General features: G+C 44.1%; 1 protein-coding gene across 8 annotated transcripts in view; it reads left to right on the forward strand.

The window, feature by feature from the left end:
* WT1 (WT1 transcription factor) overlaps nucleotides 1–25,138 on the forward strand; it is a 49,247-nt gene extending 24,109 nt beyond the window's left edge. For 7 of the 8 annotated variants that reach the window (XM_038563110.1, XM_038563111.1, XM_038563113.1 and 4 more), the window contains 5 exons: nucleotides 12,407–12,503; nucleotides 16,142–16,292; nucleotides 20,170–20,259; nucleotides 20,948–21,040; nucleotides 23,732–25,138. In XM_038563110.1, coding sequence (XP_038419038.1) covers nucleotides 12,407–12,503; nucleotides 16,142–16,292; nucleotides 20,170–20,259; nucleotides 20,948–21,040; nucleotides 23,732–23,853 — 553 coding nt within the window. In that variant the 3' untranslated portion in view covers nucleotides 23,854–25,138. The remainder of the gene's footprint in view (nucleotides 1–12,406; nucleotides 12,504–16,141; nucleotides 16,293–20,169; nucleotides 20,260–20,947; nucleotides 21,041–23,731) is intronic. The other variant, XM_038563114.1, reaches the window with a different exon arrangement.
* Nucleotides 25,139–26,330: the final 1,192 nt, after the last annotated feature.

The following is a 26,330-nucleotide window of genomic DNA, read 5'->3' on the forward strand; positions in this document are numbered from 1 at the left end:
TTCCCATCCCAATTTTTTTAAATTACTTATTTGTTGATATTTTGAGGTATATTTTTAAACTTAACTTCTTATATTTAAACATTTAGTTCATCTTGCATTTATTTGGCAATTTGATTCCACCCTGACCTGTATCTAGAGGATTAGCCAGTATCCTCAAACTATTTTAAATAATCCAGTCTTTCCTTGTTAACTTCAAATATTACCTTTATAATGGGGCACCTGGGTGGCTCAGTGGTTAAGCGTCTGCCTTTGGCTCAGGGCATGATCCTGGAGACCTGGGATAGAGTCCCACATCGGGCTCTCTGCAGGGAACCTGCTTCTCCCTCTGCCAGTGTCTCTGCCTCTCCATGTGTCTCTTATGAATAAATAATAAAATCTTTAAAAAAAACCAAATATTACCTTTATTAATCCTTGGAGCCTATCAAATTCCTTGGATCCATTTCTAGACTCTGCTCTCTTCTTTTGATCAATCTGATTCTTTTTGCTAAGTATCAGACTGTTTTCTTTGGTATAATTTTATAGTTTGTTTAAAAATCTGATAGAAAAGTTTCCTAGCTTTGTTTTTTCTTTTTTAAAGATTTTATTTATTTATTCATGAGAGACACCGAAGGAGAGAGAGAGAGAGACAGAGGGAGGAGTTTCCTAGCATTGTATTCCTTTTTTCAAACTAATTTTGGCTGTTATCGCTTGTTTATTATTCAAGATGAATCATAAATTTAAGATTCATTTTGTTAATTAAAAAAAAAGTCTTTATCGAGGCACTTGGGTGGCTCAGTTGGTTACACGTCTGACTCTTAATTTTGGCTCAGGGTCATGATCTCAGCACCATCTGGCTCTGCGCTGGGTGTGGAGCCTCCTTAAGATTCTCTCTCTCCTTCTCCCTCTGCTCCTCCCCACTCCTACTCATGCACTTACACTCTCCTTCTTTAAAAAAAAAATGAAAAAAGAAAGTCTTTGTCAATATTAGCTCATTAATTGTGACAAATGCACTTATATTAATGTGAGACATAAATAAGAGAGGAACCTGGGTATGAGATACATGGCAACTATCTATATTATCTTAGAAACTTTTCTGTAAATGTAAAACAATTCTAAAATAACAAGTTTATTTATTTATTTTTTTTTAATTTTTATTTACTTATGATAGTCACACAGAGAGAGAGAGAGAGGCAGAGACACAGGCAGAGAGAGAAGCAGGCTCCATGCAGGGAGCCCGACATGGGACTCGATCCCAGGACTCCAGGATTGCGCCCTGGGCCAAAGGCAGGCGCCAAACCGCTGTGCCACCCAGGGATCCCAACAAGTTTATTTTTTAAGTCTTAATTAGAATTTCGAGTGGATTGCATCAGTTTTAAAAATTAGTTTTGGAGAAGATTGACTTTTGGAAAAAAACTCAACCTTTCTTCAAGAATGTGGATAGCTGGGGCACCTGAGTGGTGTAGTTGGTTAAGCAGCCAACACTTGATTTCAGCTCAGATCTGATCTCAGGGTCATGAGATGGAGCCCTGCGTCAGGCTCTATGCTTAGTACTGAGTCTGCTTAGGTTTCTCTCTCCCTCTCCCTCTGCCTTTCCCCCACTCCTCTCTCTGAAATAAGTAAGTAGGGACACCTAGGTGGCTCAGTGACTGAGTGTCTGCCTTTGGCTCAGGGCATGATCCTGAGGTCCGGGATCAGGTCCTGCATCGGGCTCCTTATAGGGAGCCTGCTTCTCCCTCTGCCTTATGTCTCCGCCACTCTCTCTCTCTCTCTCTTTCTCTTTCTCTTTCTCTTTCTCTTTCTTTCTCTTTCTCTTTCTCTTTCTCTTTCTCTTTCTCTTTCTCTTTCTCTTTCTCTCTCTCATGAATAAATAAATAAAATCTTAATAAAAATAAATAAATAAAATAAGTAGATCTTTAAAAAAATAAAAGAATATGGATGGCATTCCTCAACATTTTTTCAAGTCTTATTCTGTGTCAGATGTCTATTTTGAATTTCCTCCTTTTCAAGACTTTTTAGCAGTAATGCCTCTAGCTTCAGAATTTCTTTGAGAATGAGTGTGATTCCATGAATATATTATGAGGATTTTTCCTTTGTTTCTTCACCTTGAAATACTTTGTTGTGTTACTAACATTCGTTTGGAGGATGGGACTTGAGGAAAAGATGATTTATGCACACAGCCTTCATACCTGCAAGCCTCCGTTTCAACAGTGGAGAAGCAGAGGACATATTAATCTTTAGAACCCTTTGCTTGATCCTGGTGTTTTAGGGAGGACAGGTTTTTTTTTTTAATGTCATTGAAAATAAATAAATAAATAAATAAATAAATAATAAAAATAAAAATAAAATGTAATTGAGCATAGTTGAGTAAACTTTTTCAGATTCAAGAGTATAAAAGCAAGCTGGGTAAGAGCCTTTAGGAATCCAGGCTGAGAAGATCCTGCTCCCTCCGTCCTGTGTGAGATTTGTCTCCCATGTGGATCTGGGACAGCTGTTCTTGGTATCTAGCAGCAGTTTCTGGCCATAGAACCAAGGCTTTGAGAACAGTGAACCCAATAAGTTAGATCAAATTGGGATTTGGGTAAACTATCACTTCAATACCAGACACATGTAAGGAGAGATCCAGAGATTTCTTATATGATCTGATTGAGGTGGTCTATGAAAATATAGTTCCTGTGTTTGTGTGTGTTGAAATAGGAATGAAAGTCGTGCCAAAAAATATTCTTCCAAGTGATAGTGGCCGGTAAAATTGTGGTGTTCTTGGGCTGTGTTCTCTTCAAACTGTTGTGAGAAACTGGATTTAAATATTTAAAATATCTCTTAGCTCTGCTCTGTGTGCTAAATAGCAGGGAAAGGGTCAGTTGGAGGAGGTTTGTGTACCATTTCAGGTGTTGAGGAAGGCTCAATGGTTCCTAAGGACTGATTTATACAAGCATTGTTGTCAGGCTGTCAGCCACTCAGTCTGTGTGCCCTGTTGAACAGCAGCCAATGACCAGGTTGCATGAGACGTGAAGACAGGAGCCATGACCATAGAGAAACTTCCAAAAGAGGAATACCAATGATAGCATTGCTACAACAAGTATGCATCTTCCAGAAGGTAATACTTTGAAGGGACCAGTACTCATTTATAGATACTCTGTATTTTGAAAATTCACTAAGGAAATAAATCCAGTGACTTTTAGGTAACTGCTAGATTATGCGTGAATTAAGACTTTTTCTACAGCAGGTGGCAAAACTCCAGTTGTAACTGGCATGGTCAAAGGGGAAACTTAAATTTAGTAACTTCCTATATTGTATTTTAAAACCCCAGGTCTGGATTCAGGGGCTCATTAGGATACTGTTTCATTGTCTCTTGTCTCTGCTGTTTTCTGTGCAGGCTGCCTTCTTAGACTCTTGCCATTGTGGAAAAAGTAGCTTTGGTTTTGGGCATCTACAGGCTCACAGGGAGGATACCTCTTCTATTGGCTCTTTTCCAACAAAAGGCCCAGAGAAGGCGCTGACTGGCCCGGGCTGGGTCACGTGGCTAGAGAATGCAGTGATCTGATTGGCCAGATCCTGAGCATATGTCCATCCCTGGAATCTGAGGGCAGGAGTAGAAGAAAAGTGGTCCCCTGGAAAGGAGGAGGGCCATATTTCCAGAGGAAGGTGGGATAGATGTGGAATGGGCAGAAAAGAGATACTCAACAGAGAATTAAAAGAACCAAAGTCAGGGAGCGCCCGGGTGGCTCAGTCCATTAGGTGTCTGACTCCTGGTTTTAGCTCGGGTCATGATCTTACAGTCAGTCAGGCTCTGTGCTCAGCGTGGAGTCTGCTTTGGATTCTGTCCAAATAATAATAAATAATAATAGATAGGTAAATAAGTAAATCAGTCAAAGTTAATAAAAGTGGCATGAGCCCTCTTCCTCTCCAGATAACTTTGTAACTGGATGCCATAGGGGTGTATGAAACTTGGAGAGAAAGTAAATGAGGGATGGAGTGGAGAAGCCTTCTTTCTAATGCTCATGGGAAAAGTGTTCATTAAAAGTTCCATAATATGCTCTTTAATGAAAAGTGACACAAGATAGATTAGGTTTTTGTTAAAAGTCAAAAATGCATCGTTGTCTTGAGATGTGAACTGAAATGAAACACCTGAGTTGGGGAGGAAGACACACTTTTTTTGAGCAAAAAAAAAAAAAATAGCTGGTTGTTTTCTGTAGACTGTACTTCTGGGGAAATTTTATACTCATGAATCATCAGACTGCAGACATTACTTGTAGTTTTGTTTTTGTTTTTTTTAAAACTCAATCAAATTTAACTTGGTTGTTTCATTTTTTAAGTTCTGGTTTCTCCGCTGGATTCATAAAAGAAACTGCATCACTTGGATATTCTCAGGAACAGAAAAAACCCTTTGACTTTGATATACCCATTGATTTGCTATATTCCCACTCTAAATGATGAAATTACGAAAAGAACAGAGGATGGCCAGATGACATTGCTGTGGATGTTTGTGCATGTTTGTGCAGAATTTTATTTAAATATTGCCCTGAACACATCACGTTCAGACAGAGAATCAAATAGCATTCACGTTGAGCTGCAAGTGATCGTGCTGGGTTGCCATCACCTCTGACTATGTACAGAAAGAGAATTCCTTGTGTATTCATTTTCCCAAGTTAGATCTTATAAGTGGATATGAAAGTGAGTTCTGAAAATACTTTGGCTACAGGGAACTTAGATTTTCATTCAGTAAAGCTTTTAAACCTATACATTCTTTCTCATGCTACTGATACGTTAGAGACAGCAAGTCAGTTGGTCAGTAGAAAATCTCACAATCTGGATTCTGCAGATTGCTTCCTCTTATAGTCTTTTAACTTTGGGCCTCCATTCCCTGTAGTTCCTATAAATACGTAGTTAGGTCTGGAAGCTTGATTAGATTTTATTTTATTTTATTTTATTTTATTTTATTTTATTTTAGCAAGAGTGGTGTGTTTAGCCCCATCTCTTGTGTTTAACCTTTAAGGATGCACACTTTTTGAACATGGTTCCAGTCCTCTTTTCCCTCAGAAGTGGCACACTAGCCAGGGGTGATGGTTCTCAAGGCTTGTGGCAAAGTGTATTTTCAACACCAAGAGGAATTAAGCACTCAAGCATCTCATAAGCCTGAGTATCAAGGATGGACAGAGAAGAGGGGTGGATGGGTAAATTCCATTTTCTGCATATGCAAGACTTTGAAGTCTCCCCAGGTGCTTTCCTTCAACCTGATTAAACTCTGCAGAGGTGAGAAGACCGAGGTAAAGATGGGGGATGCCCACCTGGCCAAGGACTAGAGGCAGGAGAGAGAAGTCACAGATGGAGGTTTTTCCTTTTTTGAATATTTGTATCAAATGCTAATTACCTTCAAAAGTCCTCTTTTTCTTTCTTTCTTTCTCTTTCTTTCTTTCTTTCTTTCTTTCTTTCTTTCTTTCTTTCTTTCTTCTTTCTTTCTTTCTTTTTTTCTCTTTTTTTTTTTTTTTTTTTAACCTCCTCTGTTGATAAGGGATTTCAGGGCAGCTCTGGTTTTCCTCATCTGTAAAACCTCAATTCCTTTTTATTAATCTTCTTGTGCCTGTGGAATATCAAAATTAATCATTTCTAAAGAAGCTACTCTTCTAATGTTAAGTTTTTTTTTTTTTTTTTCTGGGCCAAACCTCAATGTAAAGGTTTTAGCATGAAGAAAGCTCATAATTTGTGTTATATGAGGGACATTTTTCTCTTTTCACAAACTTTCTAAGGACACATGTTTATGTATTTTAAAGCTGTCTAGGAAAAGCAAACTTTCTCAGGATATATATTTATGCATTTTAAAGCTATTTAGGAAAACATATAGTCCACACCACCACCAAGAAGGAAGCCATGAGGTGTATGGTCTGCTGATAACTGTTTCTGTTTACTTTGTTTTCCCAGTTAGGTGGAAAGAATTTCCTTTTGTAAAAATGATGCTCAGTTTTGGTTGCTTTGTTGCATATAAGCAGGCCACTTCTATCAGCTAGCTTTGTGCTTGCTTTGTACCAAAATAAATATTGTGCCTCAGAGCAGAAGCTGGAGTGTACTGAAAAGTGAGTGTCTTGAACTTGCTCCTCCTGACTGCTCCCCTTATCTTATCCTACCCACTCCCACGACATTTTTAAACCTTCAGCAAGTCTAATTTCATTCATACCACTGGAGAAAATAGCTGGGGATTAGTCAAGTGTCTTGATGATAGAAGTGAACCCAGGCTGGGGTTATACCACTCGGATTGTCGAGCTAGTTTTGAAGGAAGAGAGCTGGACTGACCTGCATTCAAACCCCATCAGTCTGACTTTGGGCAGATAACTCAGTGTCTTCTTAAATTTCCATATCCTTTGCTGTAGAATGAAGATCTTACTAATTAAGTAATAGTGAACATTTATTGAGGGGCGCTTTACTTACCTAGTCTCATTTTATGTTATGAAGTTCTGATGGGGAGGTGTTTGTCGTGTCTCTTTTGGACTAGTCTTATAGATTAATCTGGAGATAAAGAACTCAGATTAATTTAACTCTTTAAAATGCATCTGCAAGAAACTGAATAAATCTGGTTCTCTTGGTATAGTAGATTGAATAATGACCCCGAAAGATATCTCAGTCCTAATTCTTGGAGCTTGTGAATGATACCTTGTGTAGCTCAAGGGACTGTGCAGGTATGATTAAGTTAAGGATCTTGAAGTGGAAGATTATCCTGAATTATCTGGGCAGGCCCTAAACATAAAACATAATAAGTGCCTTTATAAGAAGAAGACACAGGGGAGATTTGACAACAGAGGAGTTGTAGAAGATGTGACAAAGGAAGCAAGAGGACAGAGTAATGTGAAGAAAGGACCAAGGAATGCAAGCAAGTCCTAGAAACTGGGCAAGACAAAGGGATTTTCTCCTTGGCCTCCAGAAGAAAATAGCCCTGCTCACACCTTGACTTTAGGACAGGGAGGCTGATTTTTAGACTTCTGATCTCCAGAATTCTAAGGGAATATATTTATGTCTTAAGCCTCCAGGTTTGTGATAATTTGTTGCAGCAGCTGTAGAAAACCGATATGCTGGGATTTGCACTTTCCTGCCTAAAGCTTCAATGTTTAAACCTACCAGCAACTGGGCCCATGAAATTTAGAGGTGAAACACTGATCCCTGTAGATGAAAAGTGCCTCTGGATTTTGGCCTAGTGGCATTGGCCATGTCTGCTGTACTAGTACAGCTTCTTTTTCAGTGTTCAAGGGTTTAAAGAGTTCTAATACTCAGTTTTCAAAGAATTAAATATATCCCCACTCTACTTTGTTGCCATGTGGCAGGAGACAACAAAATCAAGACAAAATTATCCAGTTTGTAACTTAAAATTCCTTGCATAACCTTTAAAGCTGAGGTTGCAAACTGGTGGCCCTTAGGCCAGAGATATTTTGTCTGACCTGACAGTGATTCTATAAAATCTCAATTATTTGCCAGAATTTTTAGTTGATTGATTGAGGGGAGAGAGAGACAGAGACAGAGAGAGAGAGAATGGGTAGGAAGGCCAAAGGGAGAGCATCCTTCCAGTAGATTCCTTGCTGAGCATGGAGCCTGATGCAGGGTTGATCTCATGATCCCGAGACCATAACCAGAGCCAAAATCAAGAGACTTGACTGAGCCACCCAGGTGCTCCATTTGCCAGAATTTAAAGCTGAAGTGATCTCATATAAAAATATTGATTTCTGACTTTTCTGGAAAATGGAAAGATTTGGCAATCACTGGGTTCATATAATTACCAGTCCTTGGCTGGAAGAGCACAGTCCTTACTTTCCTCCTCATTATCTGAGTTGGAAGGTAGATCTACCCACTGCAAACATTTCTACCCTAAGGCAGATTTGGGATTCATACTCCACTCTAGGGCTGCTCCATGAATGATAACACTCTTGTCTCTGGGTCATGATAAATTTTTACTCCCCAACTATCCAGGGCTTTATGATTGATTTATTTGGAAAGTACATCTTTGGCCCCAGAAACCTCTTCACTGGGTGGTAGCTCCTTGCCCTTCTTAGAAGGCTTTTTGGCTCTAGACCTCTAAGAATTCTTCCTTCACTCGCTTAATTCACCGAGCAATCAAGAGACCCAGATCTCCCTTGGGGTAGAAATCTGAAGCATAGTCCCTGGAACTTTTTCAGTATAATTCTCTTGGAGGAAGAGCTTGGTTTTCCTTGACCATCTAAGCTAATAGTTTGGTATTAACAGTGGCTATTGTTCCAAGGGCAGCTGTCATCATCCTGAGCCATTTTGTTTCAGATGAACCTCTGCTGATGATATTTGCCCATCAAAATGACTAAATTCTCTATGATGGCTTCCCCCAGGTTGCCACAGAGAGAGACCTTCTAGAATCTGGTCACATCCTGAATACTAGAGAACAATTACGTGTATTGTAAATATAATAGTTCCCCACAACAGCATTTAAAAAAAATAGCAACACAGAAAAGATGGTTTCCAAAGGTGGAGATGATACGAAATGGGATGGAAAGCAAATATTTTGGAAGCTAAATTGAGTCAAAAAAGATTTCAACGGTTGGGAATGACTTGCTAAAAGAAATGAAATGGAATTTAAAGGGTAAATGTGACATTTTTAACTGGGTGACGGGCACTTGATGGGATGAGCACGGGGTGTTACATGTTGGCAAATTGAATTTAAATTTTAAAAATGTAAAAAAAATAAATTAAGTAAGAAGGATGTGTAGTCTTGAACTGCAGTTAAAGAAGTCATGTTCAAGCGCAGGGTTGGAGATACATGCCTTAATTGCAGTTCATGCTTTCTTGGACGCTGAGGATTCTATTTGACTGGGGAAGACCACTGTGACCTGTGTGCTACAAAGTGATATGCTCTTAGATGTGTTCGTGGAGCCCTGACAGCCTGTGAGCCTAATGCATTGTGTTGTGTTTGACTGGATACTGGTTTTGAACAATGCGATGGAATCCCTTGGGTGAGGCATGTACTCTTTGGTCTTATGCACTTATGTAAATTCCTCAATTCTTAAGATTTTTGTGTTTATGGATGGCCCTCCTTCCCCCCTCCCTTATAGTAGCACTCTTCTGGGGCCACTAGGATCCATTTTAAGCCCAAAAGTTGAGAGAGAGTTAACAAAGGAAGGGAATCAAGAAGAGGATGATATGGATGGGAAAGGAATCAGACACCAGTGTGTGTTGTAATCACTGAGAGAACTGCAGCTCTGTGCCCTGGAAAGCTGTCTTCCAATACCTGAAGGGCCGTCGTGTGGAAGAGGAGTTAGCTTCAGTCCTTCTCATGGAACATTTACAGGCTGTGCACCTTACTTTGGTCTCTGAGCTGAGAGGATACAGAGGAGCAGGTTGGTCTCTGTCTTTGAGGCCGAGTTTACTGCAGAGCAGAGGAGATATACAGGTGGCTGTAAAACACGAATACTCTGGTTCTCCAGAAGACAGAGGGGAGGAGGCAGATTTCAGCTTGGCCTAGAAAGGCCTTTCCTCACAATTAAAGCACTCCCCCAACTGGAGTGGGCTGCCCTAAAAACTTACCACCAGTTGTATTGTCCAACTGTTGAAGATGAGCTCCAGGAGCTTTCAAATGAGGGTTGGAGTAGATGCCTTCGCCACATGTTAGTATATGGTCCCAAGACCACTGATCTGCTTTCCTTTACTTATCCAGAGAGCAGCTTACTCACCCTCCAGCTGCTGTGGCTGTGGGACGTGTGGACATGTCAGCTGTCCTGGCAGACACCAGGATGCCTATGTGTTGTACTCAGTGTTCTGGGCAGACCACGTTGGGAAGAACGTTGGGTTGCGGGGTTTCCTCAGCGTGGAATTGCACTGATGTGTTTGTCTTTTGGAGACATCAAAGCCAGCCGGCAGGCCCAGCTGTAGTTTTTGTTCACAGACCTGATAGGAGAACCTAGGGGCGTGTTTGGCAGGTACAGTCTTGTTTCTGGGTGCTTCTTTAGTGTGTTGGTTGCATCTGGCTCTGAGGATCATGTCATTACCTTTGAGTAGTGCGGCGCCTCATTTCCTGGGACAAGTATTTTGAGGAAAGTCTGTTACCTATGCCCTCCAGGAACCCAAGTAATATCAAATCCGGAGAATAGCTGCCAAGGCTAGAGATCCCTAATTCTTCCCCTTTAAAATAATTCAGATTTCTGTTGTGTCCCTAGAGATCCCTCAGCCTTAGAAAACGTGTCACCTTCTGGCTCCATGCAGAGGACTAAAGCAAGCAGAGGCAGCATGTCTTCACAGCCCTCAAGGCAGAATGTTCTGGCGGTGTCATTCTTGCCTTGTCCTCTCTCTGCTACCACACGCCACTGTCATCAGCTCTTATACCCCCACTGTCTCTGTAGCATAATTGTAAGGCAGACCTGGCCTCTTTCTGGGCAAGTACCTTGTATGGTTCAGAGAGGCAGATGTTATCTGGATTTGGCATTTCTTCCCAATTTTTGCGCATTTAACCCTGGCTTGGCTCTTTGGGACCCTGCCCCCCAGATATGTCAAAAATCACCTGGAGGATGTAGAGATGAAGTGTAGTAGGTTAAAGGGAGCAGAACTGCCACCGAGTTCCCCAAACTGCTGTCACTGATCTCTGCAAGGGAGACAGGCGATTCTTTCTAGAAAGCTTGGAGCCAGAATTAAATGTGATGCATCCCATAGCTGCTGTGGCCATGGGACGTGTGGACATGTCAGTTGTCCTGGCACACAGCCTTCCCCTCCAGGAATTGTCTCCCCTGGGGAAGTGGGAGGTGGAGCCGGCCCCAGGGTTTCCCCACACTATGGAGTGGGCTGAGCAGCCAAGCTACCTGCTTCCTGCACTGGGACCCCTGGCCTCTCTAGAGGAACAGAGGCAGAGGGTGGAGGTTCTCGGCCCTGACAGCAAGTTAGTGACACCTGGAGGCTTGAGAAAACCAAACCAAACCAAACCAAACCAAACCAAAAAACAAACAAACAAACAAAAAAAAAACAATCGTGCATGGAAGGAACCCAATATTCCCCAGAGTTAATTTTGTAAAGCAGCTTTATAAATTCCACATACTGTCAGTTTGGAGTATACAGATCAGTGGTTTTTAGTATATTCGCAGAGTTGTACGACCATTCCCACAACTTTAGGACATTCTCAGCAGTCACTCCCCCGTTCCCCCAACTTCACGGGTCCTAGGCAGCCGATCCCCAATCCACTTTCTGTCTCTACATAATTTGCGCTTTCTGGACGTTTCGGTTAAATGGAATCACACAGTAGGTGTGTCCTCTGTGGCCGACTTCTTTCACTCCCCTGTTGTCAGGGTTTGCCCACATCATCATGTATCAGTACTTCCTACCTCTTTATTGCCAAATAATGTCCCCTTTTATGAATATACTATAATTCGTTCATCCGTTCATCAGCTGATGGGCATTTGGGTTGGTTCCACTTATTGGCTATTACGAATAATGCTGCTCATGAACAATGTGTACAAGTTGATGTGCAGATACAGGTTTTCGTTTCTCCTGGGAATATACCTAGAAGTAGGATTCCTGGGTCGTATTGTAACTTTAGGTCTCATCTTTTGAGGAACTGCCAGACATTTTCCAAAGCAGCTGCACCATTTTACGGAGGCATTTCATAAGAGCTCCCTGTGCTGATTCTAGATGCGATTATACCGTGCTTCCCATGCAGATAAGAATCCTTGCTCTGCCTCATTTGGAAGTAAAATAACTGCAGAATAGATACCAGCTTTTACCTAAAGGAGAGAATACTTTTAGAGGATTCACTGCCTCCGAGGTATTCTCTTCAGCAATCCACATCCCTCAGCCCTCGCAAGCTGTCCAGGATCAACCTGAGCACCAGCTAGAGGACCAGCCACTCCAACGCTGGGTAGGATTATCCAGTGTCCAGTGGTGGCACCGGTTGGCTGCAAAGAGTTAAGTCGATCTGGAAAACTGATCTGTAGGTTAAGTGGAGCAGGGCCACAGATGTGTAATCCCCACGTCTGAGAATGTGACATTTCTTCTGTGTCATCACTTTCTCCGTGCTATCTGGTAAAAACTGAGTCATGAGGTGCCGACAAAAATCCATTGCACTTAATGTGAAACTTGAGGTATCTGCTCATTCCTGAGATATTCGCAGCTGTCAGTTCGGCTGGCTAGAGGGTAAACAACTTGCTGGGGATGAAATCCTGCCCCTGTGACTTTTCCCAGCCTGTCGGAGAGGCAGAGACCCAGAAGGCCGGCCAGTGAGAACCTGAGCGTAGGGCGGGCTGCGTGGTGGTGACCCCAGGGTTGAGCGGCCCTGCCCCGCACAGAGTCCTGTTTCCAGAACAGCCCAGGTGGAGGGATGCAGACAACCAACTGTTGTTGTCCCGTGAGCCTTTTAAAGACCTTCTTTCTGGTGCCGATGCACATTTCCAGATGGCACCTGCGGACCCCTCTGAGCCTTGCTGTCCGTTCTTTGTGTTCGCAGCCACGGCACGGGGTATGAGAGTGACAACCACACAACGCCCATCCTGTGCGGCGCCCAGTACAGAATACACACGCACGGCGTCTTCAGGGGCATTCAGGTGAGACCTCGGGGGGTATCACTGGGCGGGGACCTCAGTGCCTCCTTCCCTTCTCAGCAGCCTTTTGCTTCCTTGCTGATGGCCATTCAGCCAGGTAAGTCTGTCCTCATCACAGGCCCCTCTGACGATAGGGACCTCTGCTCTTCCCCCGGGGCAGAGGGCAGCCTCCTCTCCAGGTGGGTCATTGTGACCACAGCCACGTCCCTGGCTCAGCCCAAGAAGCTCCTGGTGGAATCCCATCCCTTCCCCCGTCCACCGCTTAATTCACGTTTCCCGGTAGGCCATGCAGTTCTTGGAACGGGTGACCTGGACCCTTGGCTTCCTGAGCGGACCCTGGACTTGGTCTGCATCGTCCCGAAGCTGACTCTGATCTTGCCAAGTGTTCCACTAGTAATAATAAATAATGACAATAACGGCACTACCTTGTTGCTGCTGGACGCTTTCTGCATGCCAGGCACTGTGCTGAATTTTATATATGGGCTTTTTCTCTTAACAAATGTAATTTCTTTTTTTTTTTTTAAGATTTTATTTATTTATTCATGAGAGACACAGAGAGAGAGAGAGAGGCAGAGACACAGGCAGGGGGAGAAGCAGGCTCCGAGCAGGGAGCCCGACGTGGGACTCGATCCTGGGTCTTCAGGATCACGCCCTGGGCTGAAGGCGGCGCTAAACTGCTGAGCCACCCAGGCTGCCCCAGATTTAATTTCTTAAATCAGTTTTGGGTTTAGGGAAAAACTGCAGAAAATACAAAGAGTCCCCATATCCCTCCTCTTCCCTCTCCTCCCTGTTATTATCTTGCCTCCGTATACTACACTTGTTACAGTTGATAAGCTGGTATTGATCCTTTTTTTAAAAAAATACATTATTGTTTTTTTTTCAGATTTCAAGATAATTTAATTCATAGTAGAGCTAATCTATTCTCTGTACTTTTTTGCCTCAACATGCCTATTTCATCTTTACATTTTAACTTCAGTATAAGTTGAAATAATTTCAAATTTACAGAAAAGTCTAAAAATAGTAGATATGCTACCTGCATTCAGATTCCTCATTGCTAATAGCTTACCACATTCACTTTATTATTCTTTATGTATATATAACTTATTTCTGAATCATTTAAGAGTTAAGTTGCCAGCACAACTACCAGTTTGTCCTAAGGTTCCTTTTTGATACATTATTGTTAATGAAAGTCCATAGTTTATGTAGGGTTGATTTCTTGTGTTGTGCAGTTCCATGGGTTTTCTTTAAATGCACAATTCCACGTATCGACCTGCACATTCTAGTACAGAATAGTTTCACAATTGGAAAACAAAAATGCCCATGTCCACCTATTCACCTCTCCACCCCCCCTCACCTTCCCAAAGGACTACTGACCTTTTTACTGACTCTGCAGTTTCGCCTTTTACCAGAATGCCCTATGGCTGGAATCACACACCATGCAGCTTCTTCAGACTGCCTTCTGTCACTTAGCAATATGCACTGAAGTTTCTTCCATGTCTATATTTTATTTTTCCAGTTAATCCTCAGTGCATCTTAACAGCTGGGTCCATCATGTCCATTTTATGGATGAGGAAACTGAATTCCAGAGAAGATGAGTGACTTGTCCACAGTCACATAACTAGTTAAACACAAGTCTTGTCTGATTCTGGAACCCCTGTTTTTGTTTTTCTTTTTTTTTCTTTTTTTAAGATTTATTTATTCATGAGAGACACAGATAAGCAGGCTCCCCACGGGGAGCCCGATGTGGGACTTGACCCGAGGACCTGGGATCATGACCTGAGCCAAAGGCAGATGCTCAACCACTGAGCCACCGAGGTGTGCCCAGAACCCCTGTTTTTAACCACCATGTTGCATTGCTTCTTAGGGAGACAGAGGGCTGTGAACAGTTTGGGGGAGAAGGGCTTCAAGGAGAGTGAGGAAAGTAAAGTGAAAAAGTAAACATTTTGGAGAATTTGGGGAAGTCAATGGCAGGCCACCTCAGCGGAGCCTCTTTTGGGAGGTCAGAACCACACGCAGGTACCAAGGGTGTGCATTTGTGACTTTGACTTGTGACTCAGTGGCTGTAACACAAGTGACATCAGTGGTACTTTCACCAGAATAGTCAGTACCCTAGAAATAAGTGGTGTGTGAGCCGGGTGTCCACATGATGTGTGGGGCAGGTAGCTCTGAGAGGTTCTGATTGATGTCTTCAGAAGCGTGGTGATTGAACAGCGTGCTCCCTCAACCCAAACCTTCCAAGTGTGAGAATAAAGGTGAGGGTTACAGAAATATAAAATCTGATGGAGGTACCATGAAGAGTCATCCTGGTCTCTCCTCCAAAAAATACCATCTTCCACCAGGATCCTTGGCTGACTGACAACTCGATTTTATATCCCATTGCTGTGTGTGCCACATATAGATTGAATTAAAGGAAATGAAAAAAGCTCCTTTTGCCTTCATCTCCACCAAGCCATTTGTCAGACTCACTGTCATGGCTGCTGATAGACTCCAGACCTAACAGGTGTTGTTTCACTACCTACTCGTTTTCTCCTAGAGTCTGACAATCAAACACAGCTGGCTCACCATTTAATTTTGCCACTGTTTGCCTTGAGACACTGTGGCCTATCAACAGCAATGTGTATGTCACTTTAGTACTTATTCTTCAAAGAAGATCTCACAGTGCCAGGCAGTGTGAAGTAGAATCTAGAACGTAAGCATGGTGTGGAAGATGCACAGGGCAGGGACACCGCTAAGCTCAGAGGCAGTTCCAGGTCTTAACACAAACATGGGTATGCTCTTTGGTCTTGACTTGCACATCTGGAAGAGACTGAGGAGGATTCGGTGGCCCCTCGGGCACTCTCAGTTCACCCATCTATGAGTCGTTGATCCTGAGAGCAGGAAGGAGAGTTTGCCTCACCGTGTCCCCTTAGTACCTTGTCATAAAGAACTGACCATACACATACCCACTCCCATAGATAAAGGGAATCAACAGTGAAGGATGGAAAGTGCCTGGAAGGCAGACCCAATGTTTTCTGGTGTTACTACTAAGCGATTACACTGGTTACACCATTAGCCCTGGTGGTTTCAGCCCCATCACAGAGAAAACCCCCAATTCCCAGGGGTCCCTCCTTCCTTGTCATTTATTCCCATATGGAAAGTCTGGTCAGTTTGGGGTTCATTGAGGATCCCATATCTTTCTCTAATAAGGGCTTATCCGCACATGGCAGATTGGGCCTGAAATCATGTGCCGAGTGGAAAGAAATAGAATCCAAGTGGAAGGAAATAGAATCTGGGACTTGGAATTTCCAGACCTCACTGCCTCAAGTGGAGAAGCTGAGATACAGAATGGCTTGGAAGCTCTTGGAGTCCCCAGCATTTCTTTTCCAGATCCTCTGGATCAGCAACCCCAAACAGACTTCAGTGAAGTAGCAGCTCTGGTTGATCAGTAGTAATGACATTGGGGTGCTGCACAATAGAACGTCCTGATCTGTCATCCATTAGTGATGTCTGCTGTGGGCATCTGGGGTGTGGATGGGAGTGGTTTTAGATCTTATATCTGTCATCCTTTCTCTGGGTATATTCTAAAGCTCACTTTCCCTAGGACTGACATGAATATCCACATGTGGCTTAAAGTCTCCATTTCTCTCACACTCTGCCTGCAGGATGTGCGGCGTGTGCCTGGAGTTGCCCCGACTCTTGTCCGGTCAGCATCTGAGACCAGTGAGAAACGCCCCTTCATGTGTGCTTACCCGGGCTGCAATAAGAGATACTTTAAGCTGTCACACTTACAGATGCACAGCCGGAAGCACACTGGTAAGTGTGTCCACCGTCCAGCCTCTTTTCCAGTGGCCTTTGGGCAAGGTGGTTCAAGAACTCCTGCTCTTGGCTGGCACACCACTAAGGACATGGAAAATTTCTTGGATTGATAGTCGGTAATGCTTTGAAAGGTCTGGCCGATGTGATTAAAAAAAAAAAAAAAGGCTGTGGGGAACTTTGTATCCTGACTGTCCATCCTTCAATAAAGAATTCAGTAAACTGTTTTCAGGAAGAGCAGAGGAGAGTGGTGGAGAGAGAATTCCACAGAACTGAAGAGACTTGCTTGTGTTAGAAGTCTGGCTTCATGATCAAGTGGTGAGACCTTGAGCAAGTTACTTAACCTCTCTCTGGATTTCATTTTGTCTCAAGGAAAATGGAGGTGATAATACCTGCCTTAAACCATAGTTAAGACTAGATTTTTTTTTTTTTTTTGAGAGAAAGAGCCGGGGAGGGGCAGAGGCAGAGAGAGAGACAATCTCCCACAGACTCCACACTGAGTGTGGAGCCCTGATGTGGGGCTTGATTGCACCACCTGAGATCATGACCTGAGCTGAAATTAAGAGTTGGACAGTTAACTGACTGAGCCACCCAGGTGCCTCAAGACTAGATTAACTTTTATTTTTAATTTTTAAAAAGATTTCATTCATTTATTCATGAGACACACACACACACACACACACACAGATTCAGAGACACAGGCAGAGGGAGAAGCAGGCTCCATGCAGGGAGCCCAGCGTGGGGCTTGATCCCGGGTCTCCAGGATCACGCCCTGGGCTGAAGGCAGCGCTAAACCACTGAGCCACCAGGGCTTCCCTAGATTAACTTTTAATGTCAAATTAAATTAGGGGCGCCCTGGATGACTCAGTGGTTGTCTCTGCCTTTGGCTCAGGTCATGATTCTGGGGTCCTGGGATCGAGTCCTGCATCAGGCTCTCTGCATGGAGCCTGCTTCTCCCTCTGCCTATGTCTCTGCCTCTCTCTGTGTCTCTCATGAATAAATTAATAAAAACTTAAAAAATTAAATTAAATTAAAGGACATTAGATGTGAAGCACCCAGTATAGTAGCCTATGTCTATAGGTCTGAATAAACAGTGGTGTAACTATTAGAATCCTAGTAGCATCTCTAAAGAGAGAGGACCTGTTCTGGGAGCTTGGTAATCAGACGGTTTTGAGAGATTGATGGGCAAGGTCAGTAAGACTTAAGGAGAGACATGGCCCAAAGAAAAACGGGATGGATTCCCTTGGGTTAGTAATAACCAACCAGATAGGAATGGGAAAATGGATTTGGTTTAATTTTTGTTTTCAATCTTAAAAAAAGAAAGATGATTTTTGATGATGGATGTATCAAGGAAAACTGGATTTTCCCACAGGTCATGAGATCTGCCTTCTTCTAGGAAAGAGAATTGGCCTTGTCTGGTTGTTGGCCACATTGAGTATAAACAGCCTATTTCACAAACATTTGCTCTTGGCCTTGTGGGCACTGAATGGGAGCGTAGTTGGGTCTCCATTGCAGGGAAGCAGTGCAAAACACAGGCTTTCCTAAAGGGGAGCCTGGTGCTGGGGTTTTTTGTTTGTTTATTTGTTGTTGGTCTTTGGTAACTGGAAAGACAGTTTCATTATTATAATTACCCTTACTATTTTGTTATTACTGCTTATTTTGCTTTGGAGAAGCTGAAAAGGAGAGTGAGCCACGTTTAGATCTCTCTGGATCGTTGAACTTTGCTAAGTTGTGTCTGGAGGATGCAGTTCTCTTATAAACCTGAGTTTGCACTCAGTAGACCACATGCTTTGAGGCTAAAGATGAGACACCTAGAGGCCCATTATATTTTTACATGGTTCCCCAAATGGGATCCTTTGAAAAGTGTCTGTAAAGGTTATAAAGAAAATAATAAAGTAAAACTGTGGCTGGAGAAACGCAAGGGAATACAGTGAAGGAAATACGGTTTTAGAAACCTTTGATGGAGAAGAGGCACTTAACAAGCAGTGAGGGGGAGAGGTCTGTGTGAAGGGGAAGCAGTGGACAAGATAGCCAAGACCCCCAGACCTGCTGGAGGTTTTAAGAAGCTCTTCTTTCCAGAAGACAAGGAGAGGAGCCTGGTATTTCACAGTCCTGCAGCCCTTTTCTTGAAACAGTGCGATCATTTTTTATCTACGTATGATAATAGTAAGACTATTCTATTAAGTACTTTTATATAAAATATCTCTTAGGTGCCAGACTATCTACATTAATTATTTCATTTAATTCCTCAGGCACTGACCAGTTACCAGGTGGATAGGGTATAGTGGAAGCAGAGCCCAAATTCATACCTTTTAACTCCAATTCACAAACCCCCTTCTCAAAGAGTTGATAGTCTGTTTTGGAGCTAGGATACATACAAACGAAAAGGGGTCACGAGAGTAATGACAGTGTACTAAACCCGAGGCTGGAGGAGCCAAGAAGAGTTGCTGGTGTGAGCTAAAATCATCCCAGAAGGAGGAAGGGCTTGGCTAACCATCCAAGGGTTGGTAGAGTGCAGTAGAGGAAGTAAAGAAGGAGCAGAAGCAGAAAGGCAGAGAAAAGAAATTAGACCGAGTAGGATTGGTGGAATGTAAGGCACTGAGCCAGATATAAATACAAAGTTAAGGAAAGGCTCCTGCCCTCAGAATTTTCCAGCCCACGGAGGAAGGTAGCCCTGGACGTAGCCTACAATGTTAGATATTCCGGAACAAATCCCGTACTGAGGCAAGGAAGGGCTTTCAGTCTGAACATGAAATGTCCAAGAAGGCATATGCAGAGGAAGCAGGTGGCATTGGTGAGAGACATACAGTAGACTTTTTTTGTGGGAGGAAAATGTGGAGATAGGGACAAAGGGCATTTGGTGTGAGCGAACTGCAAGGCAGTTTGGGGAATGCTGAGCTCTGGTATAGCGGGAATACAGATTTATCAGGGAAATAGAGGAGGGTATGAGGCCGGAAAGGCAACTAGGGAATGCCTTGCAGCAGAAAGAACAACTGGCCTCAAATAGTTTGCTCTCCATCCCAGAATACTGGTGACTCAGAGTTCTCATAAGAAGGTGGGAAGGCCCAAGGTTGCTCAGTTGCACTCATGGCTGAATTTTCTCCAGCAAGCATAGGGGTGGGGCTTCTCCATTCTGAGGCAGAAAGTTGTGTAATCCCACTCCTGACTACTCTCGGATAAAGGGATACCAAAACCTTCCTAACTACTTTGGTTCCTGGTTTAACTTGAGTGTCTCACAACCATGGCGCTGTTTATGCTTGATTCAGGGATGAGAAGTCAGTAGCAGAGAACATCACATCTTTACGCCATGGAACATAGGACACTTATTTCATGGGGCCAGCTCCAAGGCGTATCCATCCCAGAATTGCCTCCCAACTCCGTTTGAGAGTTAAGACTTCTTTGGTTTATTATTTGTCTAAAGATTCTCTACCAGTGTTTTTGGAGCAGTGCCTCTGTGCCAGACCCTGGGCTAAGCCCTTAATGTGGATGGCCTGGTTTCGTCTGTTCGTAAATCCTTTGAAGTTGTGAGATTTGGGGCCCCATTTCTCAACAAGGAAATGGCACCTGCCCAGAGCTTTAAGTGGCAGAGCTGGATGTGACCCTAGTGAGACTTCAGAACCTGAGCTCCCGTCTACTCACAACCCAGAGGTTAGGGACCATCCTCATCCACCCAGTCCTCTCTTGTACACCCACTGGCCAGGAGCCTGCGCACAGGAGGGCCCTTAGCCTCTCGTTGCTGTCGGCAGCACCCCCCTGACGAGGTCTGCCAGAGTGCCTTAGGCGTTTGGGGATCCCACGGTCCCAGGAGGAGAGCTCGGCTTTAATGAGATCCCCATTTCTGGCATCATTTTCAAATGGAATATGTGTCTTCCCCAAGGTGAGAAACCGTACCAGTGTGACTTCAAGGACTGTGAACGAAGGTTTTCTCGTTCAGACCAGCTCAAAAGACACCAAAGGAGACACACAGGTTTGTAGGCTCGCTTCTCATTGCTGCCAGTACATTCTCTTGGGTCGCACTTGATTTCGTGATTCTCTTTGCGGTTGAATATGGATGTGAGAGGGTTAGCCATTTGCTTAGCTTTTCCCGATAATCGTGCCTCCCCCCCGCCCCCCCAATCTCCAGAGATTTTCCTTTTCTTAAGGGAAAGAAGAAAAAAGAAAGAAAGAAAAGAAAGAAAAGAAAGAAAGAAAGAAAGAAAGAAAGAAAGAAAGAAAGAAAGAAAGAAAGAAAGAAAGAAAAGGAAAGGAAACATCCCCTGTTTCTCCTGCAAACCACAGAACAGTGGGATCCCGCTAGCAATTTGCTGATGATACACTAGTAGTGGTAAAGAACAGGGTGGTGGAGAACACAATCCGGTTTGTAGGGTGTGATTCACTTTTTCAGTCTTGGACACAGCTGAGACTGGTGGGAAGCTGGATGTTTGTGGTTAGGGAAGAGTTGTTCCCCAGACAGAAGCAGGTCTTCAGGGATTACACTGCAGCATTAGGTGGTTTGTACCAGGCCTGGGGTGTTGGGGAAACCTGCGGGCGAGGCAGACATCATCACAGGTGCCTGGAAACGTCCGGCTCCTCCGGCCACCAGGAAGCTGGCCCTGTGGGCCTCGTTATGCTCCCACATTGTTAGGGCTGCGGCTAGACCTTCTCTGTCCATTTAGGTGTGAAACCATTCCAGTGTAAAACTTGTCAGCGAAAGTTCTCCCGGTCTGACCACCTGAAGACCCACACCAGGACTCATACAGGTAAAACAAGTGCGTAAACTTTTCTTCACATTTATTTTTCATTATTTTTTTAAAAAAATGTTGTTGAATGAAGTTGTTTGTGATGAGAGAGATGGGGAAAAAGATTAGTGTAGAAGTTCTGAGCAGGCTTTAGAGTGGGTGGGGAGAAAGAACAGTGCATGGCTATCTTTAAATAATAATATTGTTTCAGAAGGGATTGGTGGGGGGAACCATAAAGCTGGAGGAGGGACGTGTGAAAAGAACTCTTACTGTGAGCATCAAATTTGAAAGGAAGAGATGAGCTAGGTCCCTGCTGTTCCCAGTTGGCTCCCTCACATTGTGTCACTCAGTTTTGATATGATAATCAACCTTACAGAAAAACAGCAGAAATTCTCCCAAGCCAAATACTTATTTTTTGGAGAGCTCACATTTCATGACACTATTTTCAGAGATGTTGAATCCTTGCTGTGCTAAAAGTTGATGTCCCCAGAGCAGACATGGTGTCTGCTAGACTCGTATCAGCAGATGGATATTATTTCCTTTGTACTCGTATAGACAGGGGAATAGGACATTTATTTACTGGTCGATGGATGTTTCTTGCTTCTTCACAAGCCTGGTGTGATTCATAATGAAAATGGCACCACCTTTGTTGTGTATTTTCTACCTGTAGAAAGAGGCTTAGGGTTATCTTGCTGTCTCTTTGTGACACCCTTGTAAGAAAAGGGTAGGCATGTTTTATCCCCATTTCTGAGATGAGGAGACTGAGGTGATGAAATGACTTGTTTACAGTCCCAAAGCTTGTAAGTAGCAAACCCAATTCCTTCTGTTCCCAGCCCACCGTGTCCCACAGCCTTCCTTCTTGAGAGAGAGAGAGAGAAAGAGAGAGAGAAAGAGAGAGAGCCTAGGTTTGTCTTACAGCCCAGGGAGGATAGGAATCAGGAAGAGAGCCAAGGTCAGGAAAGCCGAGTGCCACCAAGACACTGAGGAAAGTGATGACCACCAGGAGAAGGGGTTGGGCTTAGTCCATTAGAAGGTGACCTTTGACAGCACGGCTGGGGGTGGAGGTGGGGGGCCAGGAGCCAGATTGGGAAGAGCAGAGGAACAGTGAGCAGGAGGTGAAGGAAAACATGAGGTCACCAGCCCCCGTGCAGTTGCAGACTCAGCCCAAATAGGCTGCGTTTACAGACAGGGCCAAGGCACCTGTGCCCCAGAGTTGGTGGGACGGGCATCTCTTTTGCTCTACTCAGGTGCCTCTGGTGTTTCTTCTTTTTATTTTTTTTATTTTTTTAAAGATTTTATTTATTCATGAGAGACACAGAGACACAGGCAGAGGGAGAAGCAGGCTCCATGCGGGGAGCCTGAAGTGGGACTCGATCCTGGGTCCCCAGGATCCCACTCTGGGCTGAAGGCAGCGCTAAACCGCTGAGCCACCCAGGCTGCCCAGTTTCTTCTTTTTCTTATTCTTGAGCTCATAAATTGGTGAGAAAGTTATCATGCCTGGTGTCCCAACCCCCTTGTCCTCCAACCCCGGACATACCTGCGTATGCGCAAAATGGCCCTTGTCACTGGCAGACGCTTTTACCCTATCTTGGGTCACTCCCCTTGTGACCTTGGGACAGCTCCTCCTCTGGGACATTCCTCCCTGCTTGTCCCAACCACTAGCTCTCAGAGGAGGCAAAGTGGGGGGCCAGCGATACCCTGGGAAGATCTCCCTGATGGTACAGAGATTGGCTCCTGTGGCATTTTTACTTAGGATAAAGCCACGCCTCTATTCCCATTAGGGCCAGGCCTCGGAGGCCGGATAATGCCAAGCGCATGGGCTTTGGCATAGACCTGGATGGACATCCTGCTTGGGTCTGCCCTCACTAGCTGTTTAGCCTCCTCTCTAGAATGGGGATACCAACGCTTCTCTTACAAGGCTGTTGTAAGGAACACAAGAAATAGCGTATGTAGATGATACCCAACAAGGCTGGGCGTAAATTAGGCATTTCATAAATGCTAATTATCCTCCTCATCCAGAATGAGGCTTGGAAGGAACTTCTGAGAACTCCTTAGATGGAGAGGTCTCGATCTTACGGCAGGCTTGTTAAAAATCTGAAAACCATGCCTCACCTAGAACCAGGGATTAAGCTCTCAGCAACACTTGAAGGTAAAAGAAGCAAATATCCTGCACACTGGTATCCATGAATTATTTTAAAATACCCAGCCCCCCCCCAAATATCCACACGGACAAAGATATTAAAGTTACAGTCAAGCTCTAATACTGGAGGACAACCAATCAGTAATATCCAGGGTGATGATCCTGACTCTTCGCAGCCCAGTTAAGCTCAATTCCCTGTGAAGACAGCCGAGGGGAAACGTGTATGCAGTTCACAAAAAAAATAGTCCAACAGCAAAGGTTGAAACAAGTGTTTTCCCCTCGATTACATATGACTTACCCAGACACTCTGATTAACTAGACTTTTTCCTTCTCTGCCATTTCCCTAGGCCTCTGACATAGGGAATATTTTATACTTTCTACAGTAGTGTAATCCTTAAGGGCCCAGAGGGGCTTCCATTTCAAGGCTGCCCATGAGATGAGCCCGATTTGTGAGCCTAGGGCAAGAGCTAGAGGGAACCGAGAGTGGGTGCCTTGGGATGATTTAACTCAGGCTTTTGATAGTTGAACTTGTGCCCGGCCTCTCCACTGCAAGTGTCTCTGACTGGCAATTGTGTCAACAGGTGAAAAGCCCTTCAGCTGTCGGTGGCCCAGTTGTCAGAAAAAGTTTGCCCGGTCAGACGAATTAGTCCGTCATCACAACATGCACCAGAGAAACATGACCAAACTCCAGCTGGCGCTTTGAGGGGGTCCGACCCGGGGACAGTTCTGTGTCCCAGGCAGGACAGTGTGTGAACTACTTTCAAATCTGACTTTAGAATTCCTCCTCACTCACCTCTCTAAGAAGGAAATGGCAGGTGATCTTCTTCATCCGGCTTCCGAGACAAGATGCCTGTACGACTGGATCCTACCAGGTTTGCCCGGAGGAGTTGGGCTCTGCTTTGCTTGCTTTTAGTTGACTCCAAGGGCCTGGAGAGAAGTGGCTAACGATGTCCGGTTAGTTAAAAGCCCACCTCTGCCATTTGGTCTGGATTTTCCACTGTAAGAAGAGCCACTGTGGATCATGTCCCCCCCCCCCCCCCCTGCCCCTCTCCTTTTATGCTCCTTTTCACTAGGAATGGAGTCATTGTACCATTTTCCATCATAGAATATTTATAGGCCAGGGCATGTGTATGTGTCTGCTAATGTAAACTTTGTCATGGTTTCCATTTACTAACAGCAAGAAATAAATCAGAGAGCAAGGCACTGGGGGTGAGTCCCGTCCGACATTCCGGAGGTTAGGCAGGCTGCTAACCTGGAAGGCAGGATGTAGCACCACCAGGCAGCTTTGAAAACTTGTGCGTTCCAAGCAGCTGAAGAAAGCATCAGGACTAACCAGTACCTCTGTAGAGATATCGAGAAGAATCCTTCCGTTCAGCTAATTCGGTGTTAACATTTAGCACAGTGCTGTTAAGAAACTGTGTTTGAAGAGCTGAGATTTTGGTGGTATTTTCGACTTTTTTTGAGTTGTAAATCACATGCATCTTCAGAGACATGCATATGTCCTCACACAAAAGAAGTGGAATTCATTTTTATCATCTGGGGTGTCCTTAGAGTGTACTGACCACGCTGGTTATGTGGCTTCAAGTTGTAAAAATTAAAGTGATTCTAGGAGAAAATTGGGCTGGTCCAGGATGTCCATTGATAAGACTGTTCTTAAGTAACTCTGAGTCTACCGGTGTATGTGACAAAATGAGACTCACTAGTGTGAGGAAATCCATTGTTTAAAGGTGGTTGGGTGTGTGTGTGTGTATGTGCGTGTGCATGTGTGTGCTTAAAGGAGGGTGTTTATTATTTACTGTTGCTTGAAATTATGTAAATATATATATCTGATAATGATTTGCTCTTTGACAACTAAAATTAGGAAATGTATAAATGTTAGATGCATCACTGTTTTGGTGTTGATCTTACAACGTATCAATGATAACACTAAAAATGTAACCTGCATTTTTCACTTCGCTCTCAATTAAAGTCTATTCAAAAGGAAAGTGGCAAGGTTGTATCAGCTGTATTGTGTTCAAATCTCAAGAACAGTTGAGACTGTCTTAAATAGGTAAAAAAGATGCTACGGGACGTCGAAGATCACTAGTGTAGTCTCTCCAGGTCCTGGCTCCTAGCTGTTTCTCTCTGTCGAAACTCAGGAGGCGCAGTTATCCATCCTGGAAGCCGCCGGCATCATAAAGGGATCGTGTTCATGCTGTGGTCAGCTGGGTTTGTGGCCGGCATGGTGGGAAGCATGTTTGAGGGTTTATTTTAGTCAGGCTATCCTTGTATCACTTGTTATTCCAGCTCCAGCAAAAGAGAATAGGGATGCTAGTGGTAACTGGTCTTTTCTGGAAAGTTCACAGATACGTAGTGCAATCAGGAGGCCATAGGCTGAACACCTAGCCCAACTGAGTTGTCAGCTGTAGTTACCATAAATCAGCTCAGCAGGCCGAAAACTACTTAGACTTTCCAGGGCAGCCGAGTGTAAAAGCAAATGTAAAAGCATTATATATAAACTATAAACTCTCTCTCTGGTTCTGGTGTATGGTCTTTCGGGTGTAAATAAGGAGATGGATTTGGTGCCGCCCCTCCCAGCTCCAGTAGCTTGGAGTGTGCATGCATCCAGATTTCATTTCTTCATTGAAAAAGTATCCTGAGCACACCGGCAGCTCAGCCCCTCACCAGGGAGAGACTCTGTGCAGCAGCTCAAAGTTTGGGCCGCCGAAAAGTCGGGTCCTGAGGCCCTGCTTCGTTCGCATCTGGCTCTTGCATCACTGTTAATTATAGCGAGTACGGTGACTCATTTGTATCAGCCAGTTTTATCTTTTCCTGCCAGAAGACAGCATTTCTCTGGAGAAGCTCAGGACAAGCATGGCAAACGTCAGCAAGTCAGATCGAGCCAGGTTTCAACAAAAGCAAAGCCACATTGTTTCAACTGCAGGAGGAAGACCAGAGATTCTCCCACTGCCCTGGCAGTTGAGCGAGCAACAGTTAATAAGGTCATGGGCTTCGGTAAGCCGACCAGCCTGGGTTCAAATCCTAAATCCCTAGTCTCCTCACCTGTAAGGTAGGAGGAAAGATGGCCCTGCCTGGTAGGATCATTGTGAAGATGAAATTAAAAAACACCTAGGACCTAGCAAAGGCTTCATAAGCATTACCCAGGAAAACGCTTACCCAAGGACACACCTGCTAATTTCC

This window comes from Canis lupus, chromosome 18, assembly GCF_011100685.1.
Source record: "Canis lupus familiaris isolate Mischka breed German Shepherd chromosome 18, alternate assembly UU_Cfam_GSD_1.0, whole genome shotgun sequence".
In the NCBI taxonomy this organism is placed as follows: Eukaryota; Metazoa; Chordata; class Mammalia; order Carnivora; family Canidae; genus Canis; species Canis lupus.